Source organism: Danio rerio, chromosome 6 (genome assembly GCF_049306965.1).
Source record: "Danio rerio strain Tuebingen ecotype United States chromosome 6, GRCz12tu, whole genome shotgun sequence".
NCBI lineage: Eukaryota > Metazoa > Chordata > Actinopteri > Cypriniformes > Danionidae > Danio > Danio rerio.
In genome coordinates this window covers 19,995,001-20,019,344 of record NC_133181.1, presented here as the reverse complement: position 1 = coordinate 20,019,344, position 24,344 = coordinate 19,995,001, and the positions used below count along the sequence as shown (strand labels likewise).

Genomic DNA, 24,344 nt, shown 5'->3' with positions numbered 1-24,344 from the left:
AAGACTGGGAGTGAAAAAAGAAATAGCACTGACCTTTTTTCTTCAGCATAGCAGCTACTAGCTTGTCTTCCTCCTCCTCCCTGAAAAAAGAATTTATGGAATTTCACAAAACCACATTCAAACGTGATACTAATAAAATTGCTTCATATTCCATATCAGATTAAACAGAGGAGAAAAAAGCTTAGCTGCAGTTACTCAAGCTCAAGATCAGTGTATCAGAGTTCATGTAAACAGACTGCTTACAGTACCTCTGTCTGTCAATATCTATATTGTTCACGATTTGGTTTCTCTGCTCAATTATAGTAACGAGATCTGCCATCAACTGCTTTTCCCTGTCTTTGTCTTCCGATGTCCACTCTTTCTCTGTCAGAGAAATGAAAGATTTACATAGAAAGAGAGATATAGATAAAGGAGAGACAAAATAAAGAAGGATTGTTATTTCAGGAAAGGAGGAGTATTTTACTCATGAGATAAGGTTAAATCAAAGAATGTTCAGTTTTGTGCTGTTTCATACCTGGCTTGTTAAGTAAACATCTGAGTTCATATTCGACATCGGCTTGCCTCTCCTCTAGGTTCTGCTGTTTAGCTCTGAAATCCACACAGTGATCAAACATTATTCACATTTCACATGTTATGTTCTGACAACAGCAGTTGGGGCACATGCGTTATTTTTATTTTAGAGACACAAGTTTTGCTATGGCAGCAGTTTTCAAACTGTTCTCAAACCAATTTCAAACACAAAAATGGAAAATATTAACTGAATAAAATAAATGAGCATCAATATTATGGCACAGTGGTACATACTGGGCAAACATTTAAGCTAGAGACTGTTGGTTGCTTCTATCCAGGGTTACTGCAGTTAAATGTAAGACTTTTCAACACATTTTTAAGGCCATTATGAATGAAATTTTTAACTTATACAGGGCTAAATGCTAAAGATTTTTTTCCGAATATCTCAATTAGAAAAGATTTTCACTTGCCCTATCAAAAATGATTAAAATTTAATACAATAATAATAGTTTTCTTTTTGCTTTTCAATAATTTTCTTTTGAATATTTTTAAATAAATTTTCAAATATATCCATTCACAAACCCTATAACCCAGACTAACAAAACATAGCCCCCGATTACTTCAGTACAGAACAATAATAAAAAACAAAACAAAACACATTACACACAACGTTTCAGTAGATTTAAGACTTTTTAAGGCCTAAAATTTAGCTTTTGATTTTTAAGACTTTAAGACCCCACGGACACCCTGCTTGTGGAACCGGAACTTCAGATCAAAGTTTTTTTTTCAGTCAAGGGATTTCATATAATCTAATTATAATAATTTTTAGCAGTTTAATAAAATACTTAAATTGGTCAAAGGAACAGCATAATAAAAGTTTATTCTATTACAGGGTTTCTAACTTTGTAAGGCCCTTTTAATACCCTTATGAATAAAATTTTAGACTTATACGAAGCTAAACCTTTTTCATTGATTTTTTGCAATGGTCCAGTTGGACCAATGGAATTAGTTTTTTTGCTTCCCAGAAAAAAAAAAAAAAAATTCGAAATATAGTTACTTCAAAGCCACATATTTTAATGTCAATATTTTATTTCAATATATTTTTTTAAACGAATACATTTTTGTTATAAAATCTTAAGTTTCATGCTTATTCATAAATTTTATGTTCAACCCTTTACTTTTGTAAATAGTTTTTATATAAATGGAAGATCATATAAATGCATATATTGCCCTGTTATTGTCATGAGGAATTAGGTAATTGTTTATAGTTTTCTTTTCCTGTTTAGGGGATTATATTTAGAAAATTTTCTGTAAAAATGTCTAAAAGCTGTTGTGATTTTGTCTCTTTGCAAGTTTTATTTAGATGGATTGTTGATAATTGGTTGTGCATTGACCCGACTGGGTGGCTTTAGTTGGACAGAGGAAATATCAAGACCTTCCTTAAAAGATTCAAGACTTACAACACAATATTTCAGTGAATTTATGACTTTTTAAGGCTTAAAATTTAGTTTTTGAAATTTAAGACATTTCCAGACCCCACAGACACCCTGACTGTCATGTGCATTCAGAGTTGAAATATGTTTGAATTGATTTTATCTCCTGCTATTTTTATTTTTCTAGAGCAGTCACAGATGCTGAGTTCAGCGTGAGCCATGAAGAAAAAAAAAAGGCTAAGAGCTAAAACTAAATGCTCACTGCTGGTTTGAGATGCTGCACCACATGATCTATTAATAAGAATGTAGAAATGAAAACACTCACCATAAACAGTTTATGTAAAAAAGCTTAAGCTAACAATTCCTTCAGTCTATGTGGAACAAGGCTAAGCAGACTAAAAAGAAACATCAAATATACTGCTAAATAAATACTTTTCATTTCCTCACAAAAAAAGATGTCAAATGTTTCGAAGGCAATCTTAATTGTCTCTATTGTGCTAGCATATGTACAGCTTATCCTGTAAAATGAATGTTGAAGCATTATATAATTCTATTTTTACTTATTTGTTTAGTAATACATGTAAGACAAATTCAGATTAATTGCACATCATACAGAAAGAGGAACTTTGGATCTTATTGATGTTTCAGCTTTTTCAAATGTACTCTGTAGTTCACTTACGTGTAAACAAGCTCAGCCTCTCTTCGTACTAGTAAGTGCTTCTCGTGAATCAGGGTGAACCAGTCAACAAGTAGATGTTCCTCCTCCTCATCTGAAATGTCCAAACAGAGAGATTGGTTCTAACTAGAAATGGGACAGAGTGCAAATTCTGGATCTAGATCAACAGCAAGCGACATCTGAATTTAGAACTGTATATTTTTATGAAGATTAGTCCAAGTTCCTAAGTTTCCATGGAATCAAAACTAACCATATGATTTTGTTAGCTCACATTGCTAGTTTTGTAGTGAACAATTCATTTGTGCATGTCATTAAGAAAAAAAAAAGAAAAAAAACATTGTTTGCCCTTATATTCTTTTATTGAAATCTGAAAATGCACATGTTTTTTTCAGGTAAATTGTCAGATTATGTATGTCTTAATATAACATATTTAACCATGCTGCTCCAACTGTCAGTTTCAACAACAAACAGAAATGTTGTTAGAGGAGGTGTCTGTTAAGTTGTAATAACTCTCTCCAAACCCTTTTCCTGAGGTCTTTTCTTCGAACTTCGCTTAAATGATTTAAGCAAGATGATTTGTCAGATCCTGGATTTTTTAATCTTTATAACTGATCTTTGGCTAATTTAGTTCTTCAAGCAAATTCCTGAATCAGATTAAAATGTCTGGATAAACTGATCAGAGATCGCTGTGTGTGTTGTGAAGGACTGATGTATCGATCCTCGAAGTCATGATCAGCACTTTAACGATTAGCTGTAGAGATGCACGATATATCGGCAGCCATATTGTTATCGGCCAATAAATGTTATTTTTAAGATTATCGTTATCGATCTGATGTCTAAATTAGGCCAATATCTTTAAGTCGATAAATTACGTAATTGTACAGACCTGCCTGCCACGCACGCGTGGGCGGAACATGTTCAGTGCACTATAATGGAGCTCTCCTCACACAGTTTATTCCTTCAAAGTCCGTTCTTTCTTCATGTGGTAAGTAACCATGTTCCTCATTATTGTAGATATGTTTGATTGAGTGTCATTTTGTATTTTGCTTCAAGTCGCCTCAGGAAAAAATATTACATGTGTAAACCTTTCCTGCTCTGTCTCTTTGATGTGTTAGAGATAGCAGAGGAGATTCACTTATTACACCAGGGCCGAATAATATTAGTTTCGGGGTTAACTACCTTCTCTTTCAGTTGCAGCCGGTGAATGAACGAGGACACATGTAACTTGGTCCAATTACCAAAGAGGGAACATCACTGACCTCCCTCTTCGCTTCTCTCTCGCACTCCTAGGACAAATCTGCGCCCTCACAGCAGTTTATCATAAACTTTTCATCGATTATTTTCCCCGCGATTGACAGCAAGAACGAAGACAGAAGCGTTGATGCTACATGCGTTCAAAAGAATCTAAAACGCCAAATAGGATGAATTTATGCCGCATTTTCTAAAATAATACATTCCGTAACTAGCTTTTCACTTGTTTGGTAGCTCAAAACGGTCAAAACATCTCTAAAAAAAGACTTTTTCAGACATTCCATATTTGTTCATATGTACATCACTGTAACACGTTTTATTCAAGAACATTTGAGCTGGTTTTAGAGCTTAACTCTTTCATTTTCATCTTATTTAAAATATATTTAACTTGCTTGTTTATAAAATACCACTTTGTAATATAACATACTATTTTTATGCAACAGTCAAGTTGCAAGTTAATTTGCTGTGAAGAAAAGGAAATAATGTATTGTTTGCATGCTGATTTGTGGGAAATCGTAAATATAAGTCTATATAATCACCTTGCAATATTAAAATGATAGCTTTTTTTGCTTTAAGTATAGACTATTCAGTTCAAAAGAGCTGTTTAATCTTTTATGAAGTTTGCTTTATATATATATCGGCTATCAGCCTCTAAGTCTGAAGAATTATCGGTTCTCAGTAGGCCAAAAAAAATCCATATCGGTGCATCCCTAGTCAAAGAGTATTCAACAAGTATTTTAATGCATATCAATGTATTTAGTTCTAAATCTAGAGAAGATTTTCTTTATTATAGTAGGCAAGGCCTACTCAAGTTTTTTAATCGGTATAACGAATAACTGTAAAAATGAATTTTGCATCCAAAAAGCATTTAGATATCAGTAATAGCGTCAATCACCAGCATATTAGCGGTCAAAACGTGCATGATTGCATAAATTATTATCTTTTAAAAACAAAAACAAAAAAGTCGATATTGTGCATGTACACGTTTGTATCTGAAAAGTTATACTTTTTATTTATTTATTTATTTTACTATTTTCCCAAGTGTATATAACTACTGTAAGAAATTATTAGCATTTGGTACAAACTCAGTTTTACATTTGCTAGAACTGACCCAATCTAATCCTGTTTATATGAAATGAATTGAGCTACCAGAACTGTTGCTATGACAAGTTTCATATGAGTTTTGAAGAACAAAACGATATATAATCAATATAATAATTCAATATCCAAATCCAGTTAATTGAGTAAACCTGGCGGAACACAAAAAACCCTGTGGAACACAATAAACAAACCAGCCTAAGAGATGCAAATTGACATGGAACATGGAGCAACGAACAACGAAGCAGGTGGCTATAATTTTGCTGCAATTTTCAAATATTTGCAAACAATATGGATTAGTAAATTGGCACATGACAACAACCAAGGTAACAACACAGTTGGCTTTCATTGGTGCTAGTTCTTTGGCATCAATTTAGTGTGTCCCGGCCTGAAGGATCCTGGATGGTAATACAAATTTTAAGTGACCCAAAGTCAAAGTGCTTTCATAGAGTCCTTTTAGAAAAATCAGAATGATGATAACATGTGTAGAGTGTGGTTCTCTTACCATTTGAACATTCTCGTAAGCTCTTCTCCAAATCCACCCCTCTGTGTTCCAATTCATCCAACCGTTTCTCCAGATCACTCATCTCAACATGGATGTCTTCTACTGGGATAAACTGGTCTGACTGAACCTACCAAATACAGGACAAAAAAAAATAATGCTGTCATACTAATGCGGTAAAATCATCACAGCATCATAGTACCATAGGGTAGTACCATTTTACTTGTATTCTGACCATCTATAAAGAGCAAGTAAAGGTTAAAAAAGCAAAAAAAAAACAGTAGCTGTGTCCTTTGAAATGACAAATGTATAAAATCTAGGATCCAATGGTATAGAACATAACTGAACTTATGCACAGTGTGAAAAGGTGCATGAGACAGGTGCATCAGGCAGGTTCCCAAAGTAATGCAAATGCTCAAAAGTTCAGGGCATGGCTTTGCCTTTGTCTCTATGTAGTTCAGGGCAATACTGTCAGGCTGATTGGATTAGCACCTATGCATTTAAATAGGTACTGCTGTGCTGATAAAATTAGGACCGGAAGGTTCATTGCCAGGCTGAATCCTGTACTTGATTTGCATGCTTTGTTAAAGAGCCCATATTATGGGTTTTTGAAAATTCCCCTCCATGTAGTGTGTAACACAGCTCTAAGTGAAGTGAAGTATCCAGCTAAGGCTTAAATCTGTAAGAGTACAGTGTTTAAAACGGGTGATTCATCTAAAAAAAAGAGTCGACTCAGTGCTTCAAACGAGTCGCCTTGATACCGAGTCATTAGGTGTTTCGCCATGACGTACGAACGAAACCAAGTTATTCAGGTGCACGCGCAAACCCGGGAGATTTCAAACCTGAGGCCCCGCCCTCTGACGCAGAAACCCAGACACACACACACACCCACACAAACATGCCGGTCGATTGAAGTTACACTGCAGATGGATATTATCGAATCTCTACCCAAAGATGAAACCTCAGCATTATAACCAAGCAGTTGGAAACTACTGGAAACCTCTGCAAACTACATGCTACAAAGAAGACTTCATCGGCGTTTGTTAAAGGAAGGATCAGTAAAGAGTAACTTACTGATGGACGTCAGGATGGGTTTCTTCCTTCATTTCTCAAGTGTAAGTACGTGCGATTAAAGTTGTTGCCTCGTTGACTCTAGCTTGCAAATGTATTTAGTTGTGATTTGTTACTTGTAACCGAGTGTACTGTATCAGGTTAACTCGCTATATTCTCTTATCGCGTGCAAAGCCACGTTAAAAATGTGACGCGTGCTGCTTTGTTTACGGAGCTCCGTGGTAGAGGTCTGCATTCCCGCCGCGGGACCCGACCAGATTTCTGCGGCGCGGGAATAAATTTCCGAATAAATCGCAGGACCGGTCGGTAACAGGTTTAATTTGGGACGGGAGCGGGCTGTCTAGCAATATCGCGGATATTGCTATGCGAATGAGAGAGAGAGAGAGCTTTGCCTGTGTGTGTGCTTGGTGCTTGTGTGTGTGTTTATACAGACAGCTTGGGTGTCTGGACTGTTTAGCTGGGTGATTTTCGGTTATGTTCTCCCCCGCTCTTTAGCGGGATCGGGCGCAGCGGGCAGAAAATGGTGCGGGTCGGGCACCGGGACAACAAATTCTTAATATAAGCGGGATCGGTCAGGTTCAAGCTAAAAACTGGCGGGTGCGGGCGGAAGCTTTGTCGTCCGGAGGTGTGTGTGTGTGTTTGTGTGTGTGTGCGCGCAAGGACGAGGGCAATATGTGTGTTTGTGTGCATTTCACTCTCTGACTGATGGCAGTCGACCAATCGCAACACACTGTCATCGGTCCAATCAGTGCAGATTAGCTTCGCGCTAAGGAGGGGTTTGGGAACAAATGAATCACTGGACGATTCATACAGGAGTCGCTGGAATAATTAGGTAAAAATAAATGCAGATTATAAGACCATGAAAGTGTTTTTTGACCTTGCATGCATATTAGACTGTTGTTGGAGACCCTTACAACCAAGATATGACCCTATTTCATGTATAATATGGGCTCTTTAAAGATTTCAATCCAGTGATTTGTTTCCACCTATAAGCACTTCCCCTTAAAATATCTATAAAATACAGGATAACATTGCTCTAGTCAGACTTCTTGATGACTCTCGCTCTTTGCTTCTGAGTTCACAACATCCAATACCACATACTTAAACACTGTATGCCATTATAAAGTATAGGGTTGTACGATATTTGAAAAATCTAACATTGCAATATTTTATTTATTTTGTTATATATATATATATATATATATATATATATATATATATATATATATATATATATATATATATATATATATATATATATAGCCATATGAATACAATTTTACTAAAGGAGTTGAATAACTATTTGGAAAGAACTAATTATTTTAGATTGATTGGGAAGATTCTGTAGGGGAGTGCAAATGTATAAAATATATGCTTGCGATGTGACTATTGCGAATGATCAAATATTCATGACAAATATTCTGAAAGGAATTAGTGTACATTAAATACTCAGATAATGTATTTATTCAACCGATTAAAAATAAGTGTAGTTACAATCAGCCACTCAATAGTCACATAGCAGAAGGGTGCTTGTTTAAGGAAATAATATGTTAAAATTTGGTGTTTCCCTAAAACAAGCTTAATAATCTGCCAATGGGGTAAGCAAAATAATCTTATGTCGAAAGAAAAAAAACAAGATAATTATGCTCGTTTAGGGAAAAACTCACTTATTTTTGGCATTTTATTTCTTAAGAAAACACAACTTCTTGATTATAGGAATGTTTAGATATTTGGAATAGAAACAATGAAAAAATCCAAGTAAAGCATTTTTTTGCAGTGTAAACCCTTTGAATTTCTAATGAAAAAAATTTTAGAAAAAAAATTTGTGTTGCATTTTGGATGACACTAAGGTCAATATACATTTTAGTACATAAGAACATATTGTGTGTTTTGGGACACAACTATAATCACTTTTATATGATATTAGCACTATAGCAATGGATATTGGACAGTTAAATTGTAAAAAAATAAATAAATAAATAAAACATGACACTAAACAACAAAAAAGATAACTCACTTTGCGTTTAATTAGAGGAAATCCATGTCCAGGAGCAGGAGGTCTTGCAGGACGGGGTCCTTTTGGAGGTCTGGACACGAAAGAGCTGGCAGAGGTGGTTGTCTTCCGATTGAATGGATTCTCTTTACAGGTGCGCTACAGGTGAAGGTGATGAAAGAGCATCACAAAAATTAAGATTCAGTAGAATTTCCAAGATCCAAAATGTAAAAACTTGTAATGAAATCTCAAGTGTCAAAATGCCAACATTTTAAGAGTCATGAGAAAGACAATTCCTCTATTTGCCAATGTCCAACAACTGCATAAAAAGTGCCAAGAATCCACTAGACAAGTACGACAGTACAGCTGCAAAATGAACTGTAGGATTACAATAGATTGATGTATAGTATTGTTAGTTTTGTGTTATTTCTGTATTACATCTAATTATCACAAATATACTGGGATAAACGTTTATAGTAGTGTTAATAGAATCTTTAGTAATTTGCATGTTTTATTGTTTAGCGTCTATTCAGAATTGTGGAATAATTATCTCTATTTTAAACAACAACAAAAAAACATACAAAATGAAGGGCTGCCTAATTAATACCTTAATTTAATTAATTAGTTATATGAATAACAATAGTGCAATTAAATGCTGTAAACACACCCGTTTTGCCCCAGATCTGTGGAAGTCATATTACATTTCATACAGCTGTCTAGTGACTACCATTAGGTACGTATGAGAACAACTCACAGTGACTCAACCAATAAAATGAATTTATAAATTTTATGATACTGGAGCAAACTTGTCCCATATGAGTTGTCTAATATTTGTATATGATAGTTAAGCACAGGAGCAAGGAGTTAAATATCACCCTGAGGGCTGAGTTTGTTCTAAATAGCTGTGTTTGTTCTGAATAGTACTAATGTTTTTTACAAGTTCAGTAAATAAAAAGTTCAACAAATTACTGCCTTTTTTTTTTACCTTGTATCCCAAAGAAAAAAATATTGCCTGCAAAAATGCTGTGCATTGATCAATACACTATACATTACATTAATATTTCCTTTCTGAATTTATTGATGAATCATTTTTTGAACAAATTGCATGAACAAATAATCAGTGACTTAGTAGAATTAGTTTTTTATTAAAGGAGTTATTTCATTAAAGAGCACCTATTATGGGTTTTTAAAAATGAGCTTTCATGCAGTGTGTAACAGCACTAAGTGAATGAAAACATACAGCTGAGGTTTAAATCTGAAAGTGCACTGTGTTTAAAACTATTGATTCATTATCGAAATAGTCGACTCAAGAGTCTAATAAATTAATCGTGTTAGGTTCGTATTTTTTTGCTTAAACGCGTCAACATGGTACAACATCAAATATGTAGTACCGGTTCCGGTAAAAACGTGAACGCGCTTTCTTTCAGACACTAGTAGAGCATGGGGGATCACAGGACTGATCATGGCACGAAGATGACATGCACTGACAGATGGAGATTCAGCTGGTTAAAGTTTAAAGTTAAAGTTTATTTTCACAACAATACCACAGTATAGCCAACTGTGAGCTGTGTTTGTTCCTGTCATTTTTTTGATTTTAGATACAATAACCTACGCTGCAACGCAAGATTTGTAGGCTGGAGCAGCAGAGACTATTACGTATTGGACTTTGACAGGGACTTTGTAGTAAGTTACCTATTACAGTCAATATGGACCAGTTTCTTCTTCCTCCCAATCATAAAATGTATATGTAATTAAAATTTTTGCCTCATTTTGTGTAGTTTGCAAAATATGTGTTTAATTGTGTGTTGTAACTTGTAATAGCTCCTTACACCTTATAATCATTTATCTATTATAGATCAGTGAGTGTACTGTATCTCTCAGGTTTAATCTTTATGGGGCTGTTCACATATCGTGTCCAAAACCACGTTGAAAATGCTACGAGTGCTTTTTCCTTTACAGATTTAAATGCGTTTCTGAATGCGCAATCCTCTGCCGTTAGCCTTTGTTATGGCCACCATCAGCTGTTCCTTCATACGCGCAGCGCGGTCAACTTTCAAAATAGCTAAACTTTTGCCACTGTGTGGATTAATACTGAATGTGTGCCATTGTTATTAATTGGGGTTAGGTTTAAGAGTAGAGTAATATACTGCTGTTTAACTGCATTGCTTTATTGCATTCCTGCATTGGTCTCTCACATACTCTACTACTTTATAGCCATGTTGGGCAGGAAGACTGGGTCATCTGACCAATCAGCACAGATTAGCTTCGTGCTAAGGAGGGATTTGGGAACAAATTAATCGCTGCACAAATCATATGGGAGTAGCTGGGATAATAAGATAAAAATAAATAAATGTTATAAGACAATGAAAGTGTTTTTGACCCTGCATGCAAATTAACCTGTTGTTGGAGATCTCAAAAACCAAAATACGATCTTTTATAATGCAAAATATGGGCTCTTTAAACACTCTTTATCAGACATGTAGTTCTCAAGTAAATACAAATTATGCCATAATTTACTAATCTTTGTGTCATTTTAAACCTGTATGAATTTCTTTTTTTTTTTGCTGAACTTAAAAAAATAGTTAGAAGAACCTTGATGATTTTGGAGTTGCAATAATTGGTCTCTAAATTGATCTAAATCTCAATTTCATTTCAATTTCTGATTGAATTTCTGCCATAGTCTAAAATGTGTGCAGTAAATTCCACATTGAATCTAAATATTTCTTCCTTAAGCTACTTTTTGTAATGTCCACTCGATGCTTATAGCATTTACCAAATTGTTTTGTGATTAATTTGCAAACAATTTAATTAAATCATCACTACATTATGTAATTAGATCAAACATTTGAATCAACTGACAGCCCTAAAAAACATTTCATTTATATAGGGAACAAAATCTTCATGGTTTCAAAACTTTTAAAAAAGCTCACCTTGCCTGGAGTTCCAGGTGTCTGTGAAGTGGGTGTAATTTTAAGGCCGGCAGAAAGGCTGGGTGGTCTCGCACTGCGATTGGTTTGTGGAGTTGCTGGTGCTGAGCTGGTATTGGTCGGTGGGGGAGGTGGAGGAGACAGGTTTGGAGAACAGCGAGGCTGAAGCTCAGCTTTTTGAGACAAGGCAGAGGCTGGAGTGTTGATCGATGGTTCAGACACACTCTTGGTGAACAAGTGGTCCTGCTCATTAGCAGCAGCTTTCTGAGGGACTGCACTGTAGTCTGAGGAAGAGGAGGAAAGACTCTCTGTGCTCAGAGCTAGAGAAGAAGCAGGAGAGGAAGTCTGAGATGAAGGAAAAGCTAAAGAATAGCAGGAAAAAGATAACAGAAAAAAATACACAAATACAGAAAACACACATGTGAGATGATGGGTTAAAGGGAAAAATGGAAATGATGTCATCATTTACTTACCTTTCACTTGCTCCAAACCCGTTTGACTTATTTTTAATCCAAATTGGAAACCTGTAACCACTGACTATAATAATTGTTTTTCCTATTATAGAAGTCAATGGATACAGGTTTTCAGCTTTCCTTAAAATATCTTATTTAGTATAAAGAATTCATAAAGGTTTGGAACCACTTGAGTTTGAGTAAATTTTCATTTGTAGTTGAACTAATTAGAAACAATTTTGTAACACTCAAGAATTAGGCCTCATTCATTAAAGCTAAAGAAATAGTTCACCCAAATTCACTATTTTCTCACCCTTTAGGAGGTTTCAAACCATCATGAGTTTCTTTATTTACCAAACAAGATATTTTGAAGAAAGCTGAAAACCTGAAACCATTGACTTCCATAGTAGGACAAACAAATGGAAGTAAAAAATAAAGTACTGTGAAAGTTAATGGTTACAGGTTTCTATCTTTCTTCAGAATACCTTCAAACACAAACAGGTTTAGAAAAAGTGAAAAGTGATTTAATGATGGCAATTTTTTCAGTTTTGGGTGAACTATTCCTTCATTTCGTAATTAATTCATTGTTCGTTCAGGGTAGTTCAGAGCAAGTGTTAACAGACACATGGTGATCCAAAAATGTATTAGAAATTGCTGAAGACCATTGAGATTACTAAATTATATAGATGTATTGTTCATGGTTTATTTATATATAGTAGTAAAGGTAACTAATGTTAAATTAAACCTCATTTATAGTGTTACCAGTATGTTAAAATAACCTCCAATAAACTCCAGATTAAAAGCAATGTAAAAACGTTTTGAAGGTATATAAAGTATATTTTTTATCAGGTGTGATTACTGTAACCCAGTGGTTCCCAACTTTTTTATCACAGTGGACCAGTCAATGCTTTACAATTTTACCGACCCGAGGGGTGGGTATATGTAGATATGTAGATGCTAGGCACCCATCGACCGTTTTCTCAGAGGATGACAAGCTGATTAAGCAATGCTCCCAGCATTCTGAAGATGTTTTCAAGTGCGTTGCGCCAAAATTTTTTGCCGCCATCATTTGCAATCTCCAGCAGTTGATCTTCTTGCTGATTGTCCTTATTTATTGGCAAAATGGTTGCATGATCCGTACCCTTGGCAGTTCGCAGGTCCTTCGCTAGGCCTTTTCCCCCTTCGCAAAGAAACTTTCCAAACACATCTGTCTGTTTCTTACTCCTTTTGCTAGCTTGTGGGCTAAATTTTGGCGTTCATGTGACCGAGAAATAACCGAGAGAATACGATTATATATCTTTTAAAATAAAAGATTTTTAAAAAGATTATTCAGACTCTAAATAAAACTGAAATAATTCATGATTTCTTGTGCGGCCCGGTACCAATTGATCCACAGATCGGTACCGGTTGTGGACCACTGCTGTAAACTATACACTTTTTTTATATTTCAAGGTTATTTAAATATATAAATAAATACAGTTTTGTAAAGTTTTAACAAAAAACATTTAAAAAAGCACGGTTGAAATCAAGAAGCTTTGTCTTAATTATTGCTGAAATAATAGAGAAATTTGAAGCTTAATCTTCAACTATTATGCTGGTTAACAGGCTACACTTGACAGAACAGTTTGAGAACCATCAAACAGTTTGAGAACCACTGATGAGACCTATGATAAGTGCAGAACACATTCCATCATCTGTGGCCCTTCAGTTGTATTAGAGCAGGTATACACTGGTCTGCAAATCTGTAGCCAGCAGCCAACTAGTAGGCACTGACTAGTGTCAAAACTAAAAATAAGCTAGTCGAAGTGTCATCAGTGTATGTCAGAGAGTTTAGTTAAAATGAACGACTTCAAACATTGCAGCAACTAACCTGATGTAGAAGAATTAGGAGCTTTGGGTGCTGGACGCTTCTTTCTTCGGATACTTATGGGACTTTCAGATCGGGCAGGACTTTGTTTTCCTGCATCCCCACCTGGGACCTCAGTAGAGTGAGTGATCCCATACCAAGGATGACTAGCCACTACAGGACCAGGGACATCTTCAGGGCCCAATTCTGACTCCTCTTCTTCCTCCTCATTTTCAAATGGATTTGGTGGAGTGGATGGTCTTGATGTCTCCTCTTTTCGAGAAGGAGATGCACCAGTACTGGGAGGTACAGCTGTGCCTGTGGGTGGGCGAGGTGCTGGTTTCCTCTTAGTTTCTGACTGGACGAGAGCCAACCAGGGCGGGTCCTTTGGTTTAGGAGTGTCACCAGCTTTGCTAAAGCCGGGGAAGGAATGAATTTAAATTACTGAGTGTAGGTTACAAAGAGTTTGTTAGAGATGGGCTGCCACTACCACTTAAAAATATACATATATATATATTTTTTTACATTGTTGAAAAAAGTATTTTATGCTCACCAAGGCTGCATTTTTTTTTAGAAAAAAATACTGGAATATTGTATGTAGAATATTATTATTACAATTTAAAATACTTGTTCTCTTTTGTTATTGTATTTTAAAATGTAGTGCAACTGTAAAGTATTCATAGCACTTGACTTTTCCCACATTTTTAATGTTACAGCCTTATTCCTAAATTGATTAAATTCATTTATTTCCTTAAAATTCCACACAAAATACCCCATAATGACAATGTGAAAAAGATTTTTTAAATTGTTGCAGATATATATATATATATATATATATATATATATATATATATATATATATATATATATATATATATAAACATAAACATGTGTTTTCAAAATCACATGTACAGAAGTATTCACAGCCTTTGCTCTGTACTTTGTTGATGCACCTTTTGCAACAATTACAGCCTCAAGTCTTTTTGAATATGATGCCACAAGCTTGACACACCTGTCTTTGAGAATTTTTGACCACTCCTCTTTGCAGTACTCTAAAGCTCTAACAGGTTGGATGGGAAGCGACAGTGTACAGCCATTTTCAGAGATCTCTAAAGATGTTTAATAGGATTTAGGTCTGGGCTCTGGCTGGGCCAATCAAGGACATTCACAGTGTTGTTGAGAAGCCACACCATTGATATTTTGGCAGTGTGCTTTGCGTCATTGTCCTGCTGGAAGATGAACCCTTACCCCAGTCTGAGGTCAAGAGCACTCTGAAGCAGTCATTCATTCAGGATGTCTCTGTACATTGCTGCATTCATCTTGCCATCTATCCTGACTGGTCTTCCAGTTCCTGCTGCTGAAAAACATCCCCACAGCATGATGCTGCCACCACCATGCTTCACTGTAGGGATGGTATTAGCCTGGTTTTCTCCAAACGTAATGCTTGGCATTCATTCCAAAGAGTTAAAATTTAGTCTCATCAGACCAGAAAATTTTGTTTCTTGTGGTTTGAGAGTCCTTCAGATGCCGTTTGGTAAATTCCAGGCAGGGAGTGGCTTCTGTCTGTTCACTTTACCATAATGGCCTGATTGGTTGGATTGCTGCACAGATGGTTATCCTTCTGTAAGGTTCTCCTCTCTCCACTGAAGAACGCTGGAGCTCGCTGGAGTGACCATCGTGTTATAGATCACCTTCTTGACTAAGGCCCTTCTCCCCCGATTACTCAGCTTAGATGGTCAACCAGCTCTAGGAAGAGTCCTGGTGGTTCCAAACATCTTCCACTCTCAGATGATGGAGGCCACTGTGCTCATTGGAACTTTCAGAGTAGCAGAAATTGTTCTGTAACCTTCCCCAGCCTTGTGCCTCGAGACAATCCAGTCTTGGAGGTCTACAGACAATTCCTTTGGCTTCATGCTTGGTTTGTGCTTAGACATGCACTGTCAACTCTGGGACCTTATATAGACAGGTGTATGCCTTTTCAAATCATGTCCAATCAACTTAATTTACTGCAGGTAAACTTCAATTAAGCTCAATTATGAAAAATCTCAAGAATGATCAGTAGAAACAGAATGTACCTGAGCTCAATTTGATGTACATGTGATTTTTCAGGCTTTTTATTTTTAGTTAATTTGCAACAGTTTAAAAAAATCCTTTTTTCACAATGTCATTATGGAGTATTGTGTGAATACTTACGAATAATGCACTGTAAAAAATTCGGCCATAGCAAAGCTGATTTTTTAAAAAGCCTGCAGTGCCATATGATCCTTCAGAGATTATTTCACAAATCATATTTCAAAAACAACAATAATTATTTTTCATCCAGGACTAAATAAAGGATGTTTACCCAAAAATAAAAATTCTGTTAATAATTATCCTCATGTCGTTTCAACCCCAATGACCTTTGTTCATCCTTGAAACACAAATTAAGATATTATAGATGAAATCTGAGAGCTTTCTAGTCCTCTATAGACAGTCAAGGTCCTAACATATTGAAAGTCCAATAAAGGAAGCGAAAACAAAAGCTTCAAAACAGTCAAAACATTCCATATGACTTCTGTTATTCAACTATGACCATATGAAGCTCCAAGAACACTTTTGTGTGGCAAAAACAACAACCACAGCAAAACAATTTTGTCCAGTATCAGATCAGAGTGTGCATCTTCTATACGCAATACAATTCTTGCATGTTGTGCTGTTGACTCTGTGCTGTTGTGCTGTTGGGAAATACATTTTGCTGCCCTTACATCTCAACACACACCCTTATGGCCTGACGCGGCAAAGTGTCATATTTACAGTTTTTTTTGGCCACACAATAGGCTTGGGCGGTAATACGGTAATATGGTATACCGCGGGACTTAAAAATAGCAATGGTGTCCGTTTCAATACCGTTATACCGCCATGAAAAAAATCAATGCACTTAAATAGATATTAAATATTATTTATTTAATGCCTACAAATGTGTATGCGTGATTGTCATCACGGGATAGTGTGGAGGAGAGAGAGAGAGAGAGAGTGAGAGAGAGGGAGAGGGTGAGGTGGCGAGTTACGCACCAAGTGACCTGCAGTTTGGCAGTATTTTGACCGAACGAGAAGGGAGACGTGGTAAATACGAACTTGAGGTCTGCATTCCTGCTGCAGTACAACAGGAGCCGACCAGATTTCTTGCGGTGCAGGAATGAATTTCCAAATAAAGCATGGTAGCAGTCGCTAACTCTGGTCTAATTTGAAAGAGAGCAGGTGCGCGGTCTAACAATATCGCTCCCAAGTGAGCAAGCACACGCGCATCCGCATGGTTGCTGTTTGTTTCTGTGTGTTGTGTGTGTGTGTGTGTGTGTGTGTGCGTGCGTGTGAATGAGAGAGAGCATCCTGCGCAGATCTCTAATATGAACAAGACAAACAGGTGACCACGAACATAAGGTCACATATACAGTTTTGAGTTTCTGAATGGTTTAGGCACAATCCAACAATTTATTGACGCTGTCTGAGCCTTACGTCATAATTTTTCTTATTATGCATGCACAGTAATACCGGATACCAGGGTCAAACAGGGAGGCGGTTTGACGGTGTCAAAATTTGGATACCGCCCAAGCCTACCACACAAGTGTTTTTTGAGCTGCGTATGATAACAGTTGATCATGTGTTGGTTATGTTTATTGGTCTTTTGCTGGACTTTGAATGTCTCTGGACTATTGCTGTCTATGGAGGATGAGGGAGCTCTCAATTTTAATCTAAAATATCTTAATTTGTTTTCAAAACTACAATCTCAAAGGATTGAAACAGCATGTAAAGGGTAATGAACAAGAGAAATTTCTTATTGTTGAGCTTTTTGCACTCTCCATTTAAAAAAAAAACCGCCAAAAACATCTCAATGCTTATATTGTTAAGAACCGTTATTGATAATTAAGTATTAGTAAAAACAGAGCACCAAATTAGCATTTTTGAACCATTAATAAAAAAATCATGTGGCAACAGATGCCATCACAGACATAAAAATATACTATAATTAAATTCAAATATATAAAAGCATTGTTTAATTGCAGTAAATTTTGACATGTTTCAAAAACAGAAACATAAAAATTTTCGTTACAAATGTTTGACCATCTGCATAACAAACAAAAACATTAAAAAAACCTAAAAACAATGTACATAAAAAAAATGTCATCAAGTTTCTTACCGAGCAGGAGAGTGCATTCTTTCTTTTGGCACAGGAACTTGAGGAGTTTGAGTTTGATCAGGATCTCCTAGAGCCACAATTAAAAATTGAAAAATATTAACAACATGTAAAAACTTGCAAGATTTTGATCAGCTTAATGGCAAACATTATTATGGACGCAGACAGACCAGTGTCACTGCTCACCATTTACAGTAATGCTTTCAGAGATTCTGGATCTGCGTAGCCTTGGGACAGGGCGAGGAGCAGGACTGGGCTCCAAAACCCGTCTAGGGGCTGGTACCGGTCGACTCTCTGCTGCAGTACTCTTTACCGAGGTTGATGGGGTATCGCCATTGGCCACATCAGTAGCTGACTTCAGGTCCTCTTGCTGAATATCCCGATCCTCCTCTTCAGATTCATCAAAAGGATTTGCTCCTTCCTCCGTCTCCACCTTTGATTTGCTATCTGTCTGCTTTCTTAACCTTTCTTCTAGTTCACTTGTTTTCTCTTCGTCTCTCTGTGGAGAGATCTCAGAATCATTTCCACAGAGTGGATCTTCTGCGCTTGTGGTTAATTTGGCTAGTCGATTACTCATATCTGAATGTCCATTCTGATTGGTGGAGGCCGATCTGGTGAAGTGGTGTGTGCAAACCAATGCTCCAGGATCCTCTGTGAACTTGTAAGAGCCTGGCAGTAAAGTTCTGCTGCATTCCCTACATCTGAAAACAGTAATTAGAGCACAGGCAATAATGATGGTTATTTTCTAAAGCTTAAAATAAGCTTTAAATAATAATGAGTGATACAGCTGCATGCTGCAATTAAGGGGCCGAACACTACAGAAGCAAAGTGATGAGCAAGCATGGCAGTGAGACCAAAAAATCTAAAATGAAAACAGATATTTGGTAGGTGATTTTAAGCAAAATGGATGAAAATTAATAAATAAAATTACTTTGTTTGATGTGGCATAATTGCTTTAAAAATGTGCTTTAAAAATGTGCCAAAAAATGCAAAGGAACTTTATATGCAAAACTGGAATATCACATAAAAGACGTGCAAATAAAGCAGCATTTCCATCCAACGAGTCAAAGAGAACAAAATCGTCACTTCCTGATTAACTGGCACCAAACATCAATGGCAAAAACAGAATTTGCTGCAGTAGGAGAAGCTGCGTGAAACTTTTCTATATTTAATAAATTACTTGCACCTCAGAAAACTACGCTGACACGCAATAAACGTGTGGTGGCGTTTGAAGGCGTGAGACGTGGAGCACAGACGCTCTTGGCAGTTCTGGAGGTCATTAATAATATAATAACACTAATACTGAAATGGTTAAGGTGTCAGACGTTTTACAGTGATCTCAGCCTGCTGGTTTATCCATTCACACACTTTTTAAAATCATTTTCAAAATTGATGTGCACCTTGGCGTTTCTATCAAACGATTTTTTATATTCAAAATGCACACTAAAATAGGTGGATGGAAACAAAGCTAATGACAAGCACAATTTGTTGTCAAAACTTTGCAGATATTGTGTCTCAAATAGAGTTTGGCATCATTCCATCAATTTAGTTGATGTAATAAATGAAAATGGTTTTTGATCTGAAATAAAATCATTAAAAAAATAAAAACGTTATAGGAGGGTTTTGAAATGATACATTTTCAACCAATTTAAAAACGAAGGACAGGCGTTTTGGCCAATTACAGCATAATTGGTTTCCATGTTTTCAACATTGCACAAGGAATCAATCAAATACGATCATTTAACTCTCTGTCAATGGAATTTTTTTCAGAAAATTATAATTTATGCAAATTTAATCAAAACTGCTTTTTGAAAAGTTACAAAAATGAGAAAATTGTGTTACATTTAAATTTGTATGCAGCTCCAAAATAAAAAAGGGTCTCATTCATAAAACTTTGTGCAAAACATTCCTCAAAGTGAGCATGTGCCAGAATGAATTTGAATGTATTTATTAACGATTCAGGTTCATATGATGATCTAAAGTGGTTCAATTAAGTCAGTATTAAAGGTAAACATGTTAACTTAGAGTTTACGTTAAAATTGCGCACCTTCTTGTCATGTTTGTTTTTAATAGATCAAACTCCCGTTTTGTGCATTTTTTGCCATTGTTGTGGTTTTTCCTTTCTTCAATGATCAGCAAAGTCTGATGGTTTTGATTTCAGAAGAGTTCTTTATTGTCGACAACAAAGGAGAATTTTCAGGAAGAGATGCTACTGGTGGTCTTCTGAAAAATCTCCTTTGTTGTCGACAATAAATAACTCTTCTGAAATCAAAACCGGCTCCCCAGGTGGGACTTGAACCCACACCATAACACTCAGAAGTAATAAGCAAATTATTTAAATCTCCAGACCATTAGGTGGCACTTTACTGAAACTGAAATTGAACTGGTAACCTCTAGTTGCGGTGGTTATAACATAAGATACAGATTATTAAAAAAAGGACATTTGCTATTAATACAGATATTATGCTATGGAAGTCAACTGCTTACCTGAAGCAGTTCCGGTGGTAAAGTTTGCCATCAACAAGGATTCTCTGAACCAGATGAACATGTTTTCCACAGACTGAACAGGTGCTGCTCAAAGTACTGCGTTTTGGTTGGATATCTGCACCCGACTACGTAGCACCAAGAACCGGGATGACAGGAAAAAGTGGGAGAAAGAATGTTAAGATTCACTTATGTCTGTTTTGGAATATATTGCCAATTTGTTTTACTCTGTTAAAGGTGTCATATGACAGTTTCATGTTTGCCTTAATCTTTGCGGTGTTAAAAGCTGTTTATGCAAAAAAATAATAAAAGAAAAAGACTCAAAAACTGAAACCAATTAAAAAAATTTTTTTTAAAAGCTAAGACTCGTCTACCTTGATAAAACACCTCATTCAAACATGCCCCATAGCCATAAATCTGCATCAGTATGTGAGAACAAAGAGCACACCAAACAAATGTATTTTCAAAGAAAAGTGGCATAACTTGCTGTAGTTTTGTTGGCATCCCTCACAAAGTCATGGAGATGCTGTGCATTACGTTGTAAAAGCCAAACTCCTTGATTTATATTTTGCTCAAGCCATGCTGGCAAAATTGACACTGGGGCTGTGCAATTAATCGAAACCGAATCACAATCACAATTTGAAACATTACGATTAGCTTATCGCAAGAGGCTGCGATATGAAATGTTTATTATTTAACTTCACCCAAAGCCAATGCGTGACTACTGTCTGTGTGTGACAGTTTTACTAGCCAACTGAGTGAGCACACTTTAGTTTTGCCCAATCAGAATTGGCGGAACATGTAAAACATCCACCATAAAAAAAACAAACAAACAGGAAAGCATGAACGAGATGGATGATGGAATTTGTCGCATCAGAAGCAATTAACAACAAAGTAAAACAGCATGTCAATAATATGGGAATATCTTTGTTTCAAAGTTACAGAAACCAAACAAAATCAGGTAATTTGTAAGAGCTGTCGCAGACTTTTTGCCACAGCTTGAGGAAATACAACAACCAGCACTTAAAAAAGCACCACAGGCCGCTATATGAGGAGCGTCTTGCTATAGTCAACTAAAAGTATTGCAAGTGACACTCAATCTAGTAGCAAGCAATGGACAATTTGTTGTACAAAGAGTTGTTTGCTCATATAAGCTGATATCTTTTTACATTTTAGCAGTAAGAAGCTACAATACAGATTATTGAGCTGAAGCTTGACTACAAAATTAAATCCCAAATCAAAATCGCAATATCTGTCAAAATAATAGATATTTTCCCCAAATCACACAGCCCTAGTTGATAGCTTCATCATCAGCATTTTCTAGATAAGATAGCAAATTTCTGTCACACGCTTGAGGTATTCAGACAATCGAAATGGGGTATGTGGAAAAAGAATGTGTTTTTTTTTACTTTAAACCATGCAAACACATTGCATTTCACCAAATAAACCAAATATTGTTCTTTAACAAAGTCATATGGCCCCTTCAATACTGTGCAATGTTTAAATAACTATGTATACATCACTATCTATTTAGCATTAGTAAAAACTTAAGAGATTTCACAAATTACAAATATTTATCAATCACTCCATAATTATAAAACACTTTAAAAACACCCAAAGAGAACCAAGGTGCTTTACATAACACTAAAACTCAAACACACACTTAATTAAAGTTGTTTAAAAAAAACTGTAAATCAATTCAAATAAACAAGCAAAATGTCGTCATGTGTCAAAGTCTAAGGAGAAAAGATGGGTATTAAGATATAGGGATTTAAATACCAAGAACAAATAAGCAAATCCAATAACGAGACAGCACATTAGGAGCTGCTACAAGGCTTATACTTAGATTTAAGCACATTCATGAGCAACTGTCCAGCTGATTTGAGAGAACGAGTTGATATGTACAAGTGCCGTTCAGCAATGTACAGTAAGTTGGAGCAAGATCATTAAGGAATTTCAAAACACGGATTTTTGAAATGGATTCTAAAATGTACTGACAGCAAGTGAGGTGAGGATGGGGCAATAGGGGAACATGCTCATATTTATGTGTTCCAGTTAAAAGACTGCAGCATTTTGCAACAACTACAGATCAGCAACGGAAGATTCCAAATACAGTAAACTACAGTATTCAAGTTTGCATTGGAAGAAATGGCTTTATTTTGGCCAGCTGCCTCAGTTGGGGAAAAACTTGTCTGCACTGATCTGACTATAGAGCTTAGGTTCAGAGTCCATTTTTTACTTCTAGGGTATTTATCTTTTGCTTGATGTGTTGAGTCAAAGCAGCCAAATCAACCATCCAAAGACCATCATTTCTCCGGTAAAAGTTAAAAAGTGAAGAGCCATCCAGGCTTTTATATCATCGGGACAGTCAAGTAGCTGTATGACGGTATCAACCTTTCTATATAAATCTTGCTATCATGCAAATAACAATGAAATGACAAGTCATGCTTCCAGATTATTGAACCAATGGGGAGCAAATAAAGAGAGAAAAGGAGAGGACCCAAAACTGAGCCCTGCAATACCCCACAAACGATTATGGAAAATAAAGACACAAAGTCCTCACAAAAAAAGTCATATTTAAAAATCAAAGAACAATAAAAAGTCAGTTTAAAAAAAACAATAAAAAAAAAACAATACAGTCTTCCTTACTTCATTATGAGCATCACGGTCCTCTGGAGAAGCCAAGGGCCTCTTTATAGCTGATCTGATATAGCCAGAACTGCTAGGGCTCTTTATGCATTTGGAGACAGCTAAATGAAAGATAAAAACAGGTTATCAGTATCATGGTGGAATGTTTATGTACATTTTGCCTTCTTTTCTTCAAACATACATGTTTATAATTGAATGTGCCTACTATTTGATCATCAGTTTCATCTGTGTTAAAGATTAATGTACAATTGTCCTATTACAGGCAAAAGAGGCAAAAGAGGCAAAAGAGACAGAAAATGTAAAAAAAATTATGCCAAGTGTGTCTTACACCTTGCATGCAATAACAATTGAGAACAATGTGCATGCACCACCAAGTAGTGGAATTTTTGCTATTAAAGTGACTGCCAGAAGAATAACAAAAGAGCTTTACAATGACTGTTTTTTTCTAGATCTGTATCATTTTAGTATAAACAAGGAAAAAAAAAGAAAACGTGGAAGCAAAAATTTAGTTGTCGGATAACAATTACAGCAGACCATAGGTGTCAAAGTATATTTCTGGAGGGCCGTAGCTCTGCACAGTTTTGTTCCAACCCTTATTAAACAGCTGATGCAACTAATTAAGGTGTTCAAGATTCTTTAGAACACCTCGCCTATTTGGATCAGCTGTGTTTGATTAGGTTTGGAGCAAAACTGTTCAGAACTGCGGCCCTCCAGAAATAGACTTTGACATCTACACAGTAGACTGAGCCTAATTGTACGAATTGAAGAACTGTACAAATTGAGATGTACTGACAGTAATTGGTGACATTCTGTCAATCACACGCACACAAAAGCTATACTACCAGGGCAGTACAATTGTAATAAAAAAATGCACTAGTTCATACACTTTGACAACAAAAAATAAAGATTAATCTGTTCTGTTTAACAATACATAATAGATGATGTACAAACAGCAAAGCTGGTTTGTTTACTTGCACCACCCAATGGCTGGCAAGGTCTAAACCAGTTCCAATTACACCACGCTAAACAAATTCTACACAATCAAAAAATCCATGAGCATAAAAAACTGTAACTGAATTTGAGCCATGGTGCCAATTATATCTTTACTATTCAATACAATCAGATTGTCCAACAAACACTGTGAGTGGAGAATACTACATTTTACCAACTGAAATCATACATCTACACATTTAATCTCAATGTTTGTTAAAAATTGTCAAAGTTTTGAACGATTTGTAGGGCTTTTAGTTTTTAATTGCCTAAGTGGCTTCAATCTCTTTG

General features: G+C 35.9%; 1 protein-coding gene across 2 annotated transcripts in view; it reads right to left on the bottom strand.

Moving 5' to 3' along the window:
- The window catches only part of micall1a (MICAL-like 1a), a 32,078-nt gene that overhangs the window by 705 nt on the left and 7,029 nt on the right, over positions 1-24,344 (bottom strand). Inside the window, exons 4-15 of one of the 2 annotated variants that reach the window (XM_001922140.8) lie at positions 23,064-23,164; positions 20,418-20,542; positions 18,117-18,631; positions 17,934-18,000; positions 13,784-14,172; positions 11,465-11,823; positions 8,559-8,693; positions 5,474-5,600; positions 2,623-2,713; positions 515-588; positions 249-363; positions 34-80 (exon numbers count right to left, since the gene is read on the bottom strand). In XM_001922140.8, the coding sequence (XP_001922175.3) occupies positions 34-80; positions 249-363; positions 515-588; positions 2,623-2,713; positions 5,474-5,600; positions 8,559-8,693; positions 11,465-11,823; positions 13,784-14,172; positions 17,934-18,000; positions 18,117-18,631; positions 20,418-20,542; positions 23,064-23,164 (2,145 nt within the window). The remainder of the gene's footprint in view (positions 1-33; positions 81-248; positions 364-514; positions 589-2,622; positions 2,714-5,473; positions 5,601-8,558; positions 8,694-11,464; positions 11,824-13,783; positions 14,173-17,933; positions 18,001-18,116; positions 18,632-20,417; positions 20,543-23,063; positions 23,165-24,344) is intronic. The other variant, XM_009302319.5, reaches the window with a different exon arrangement.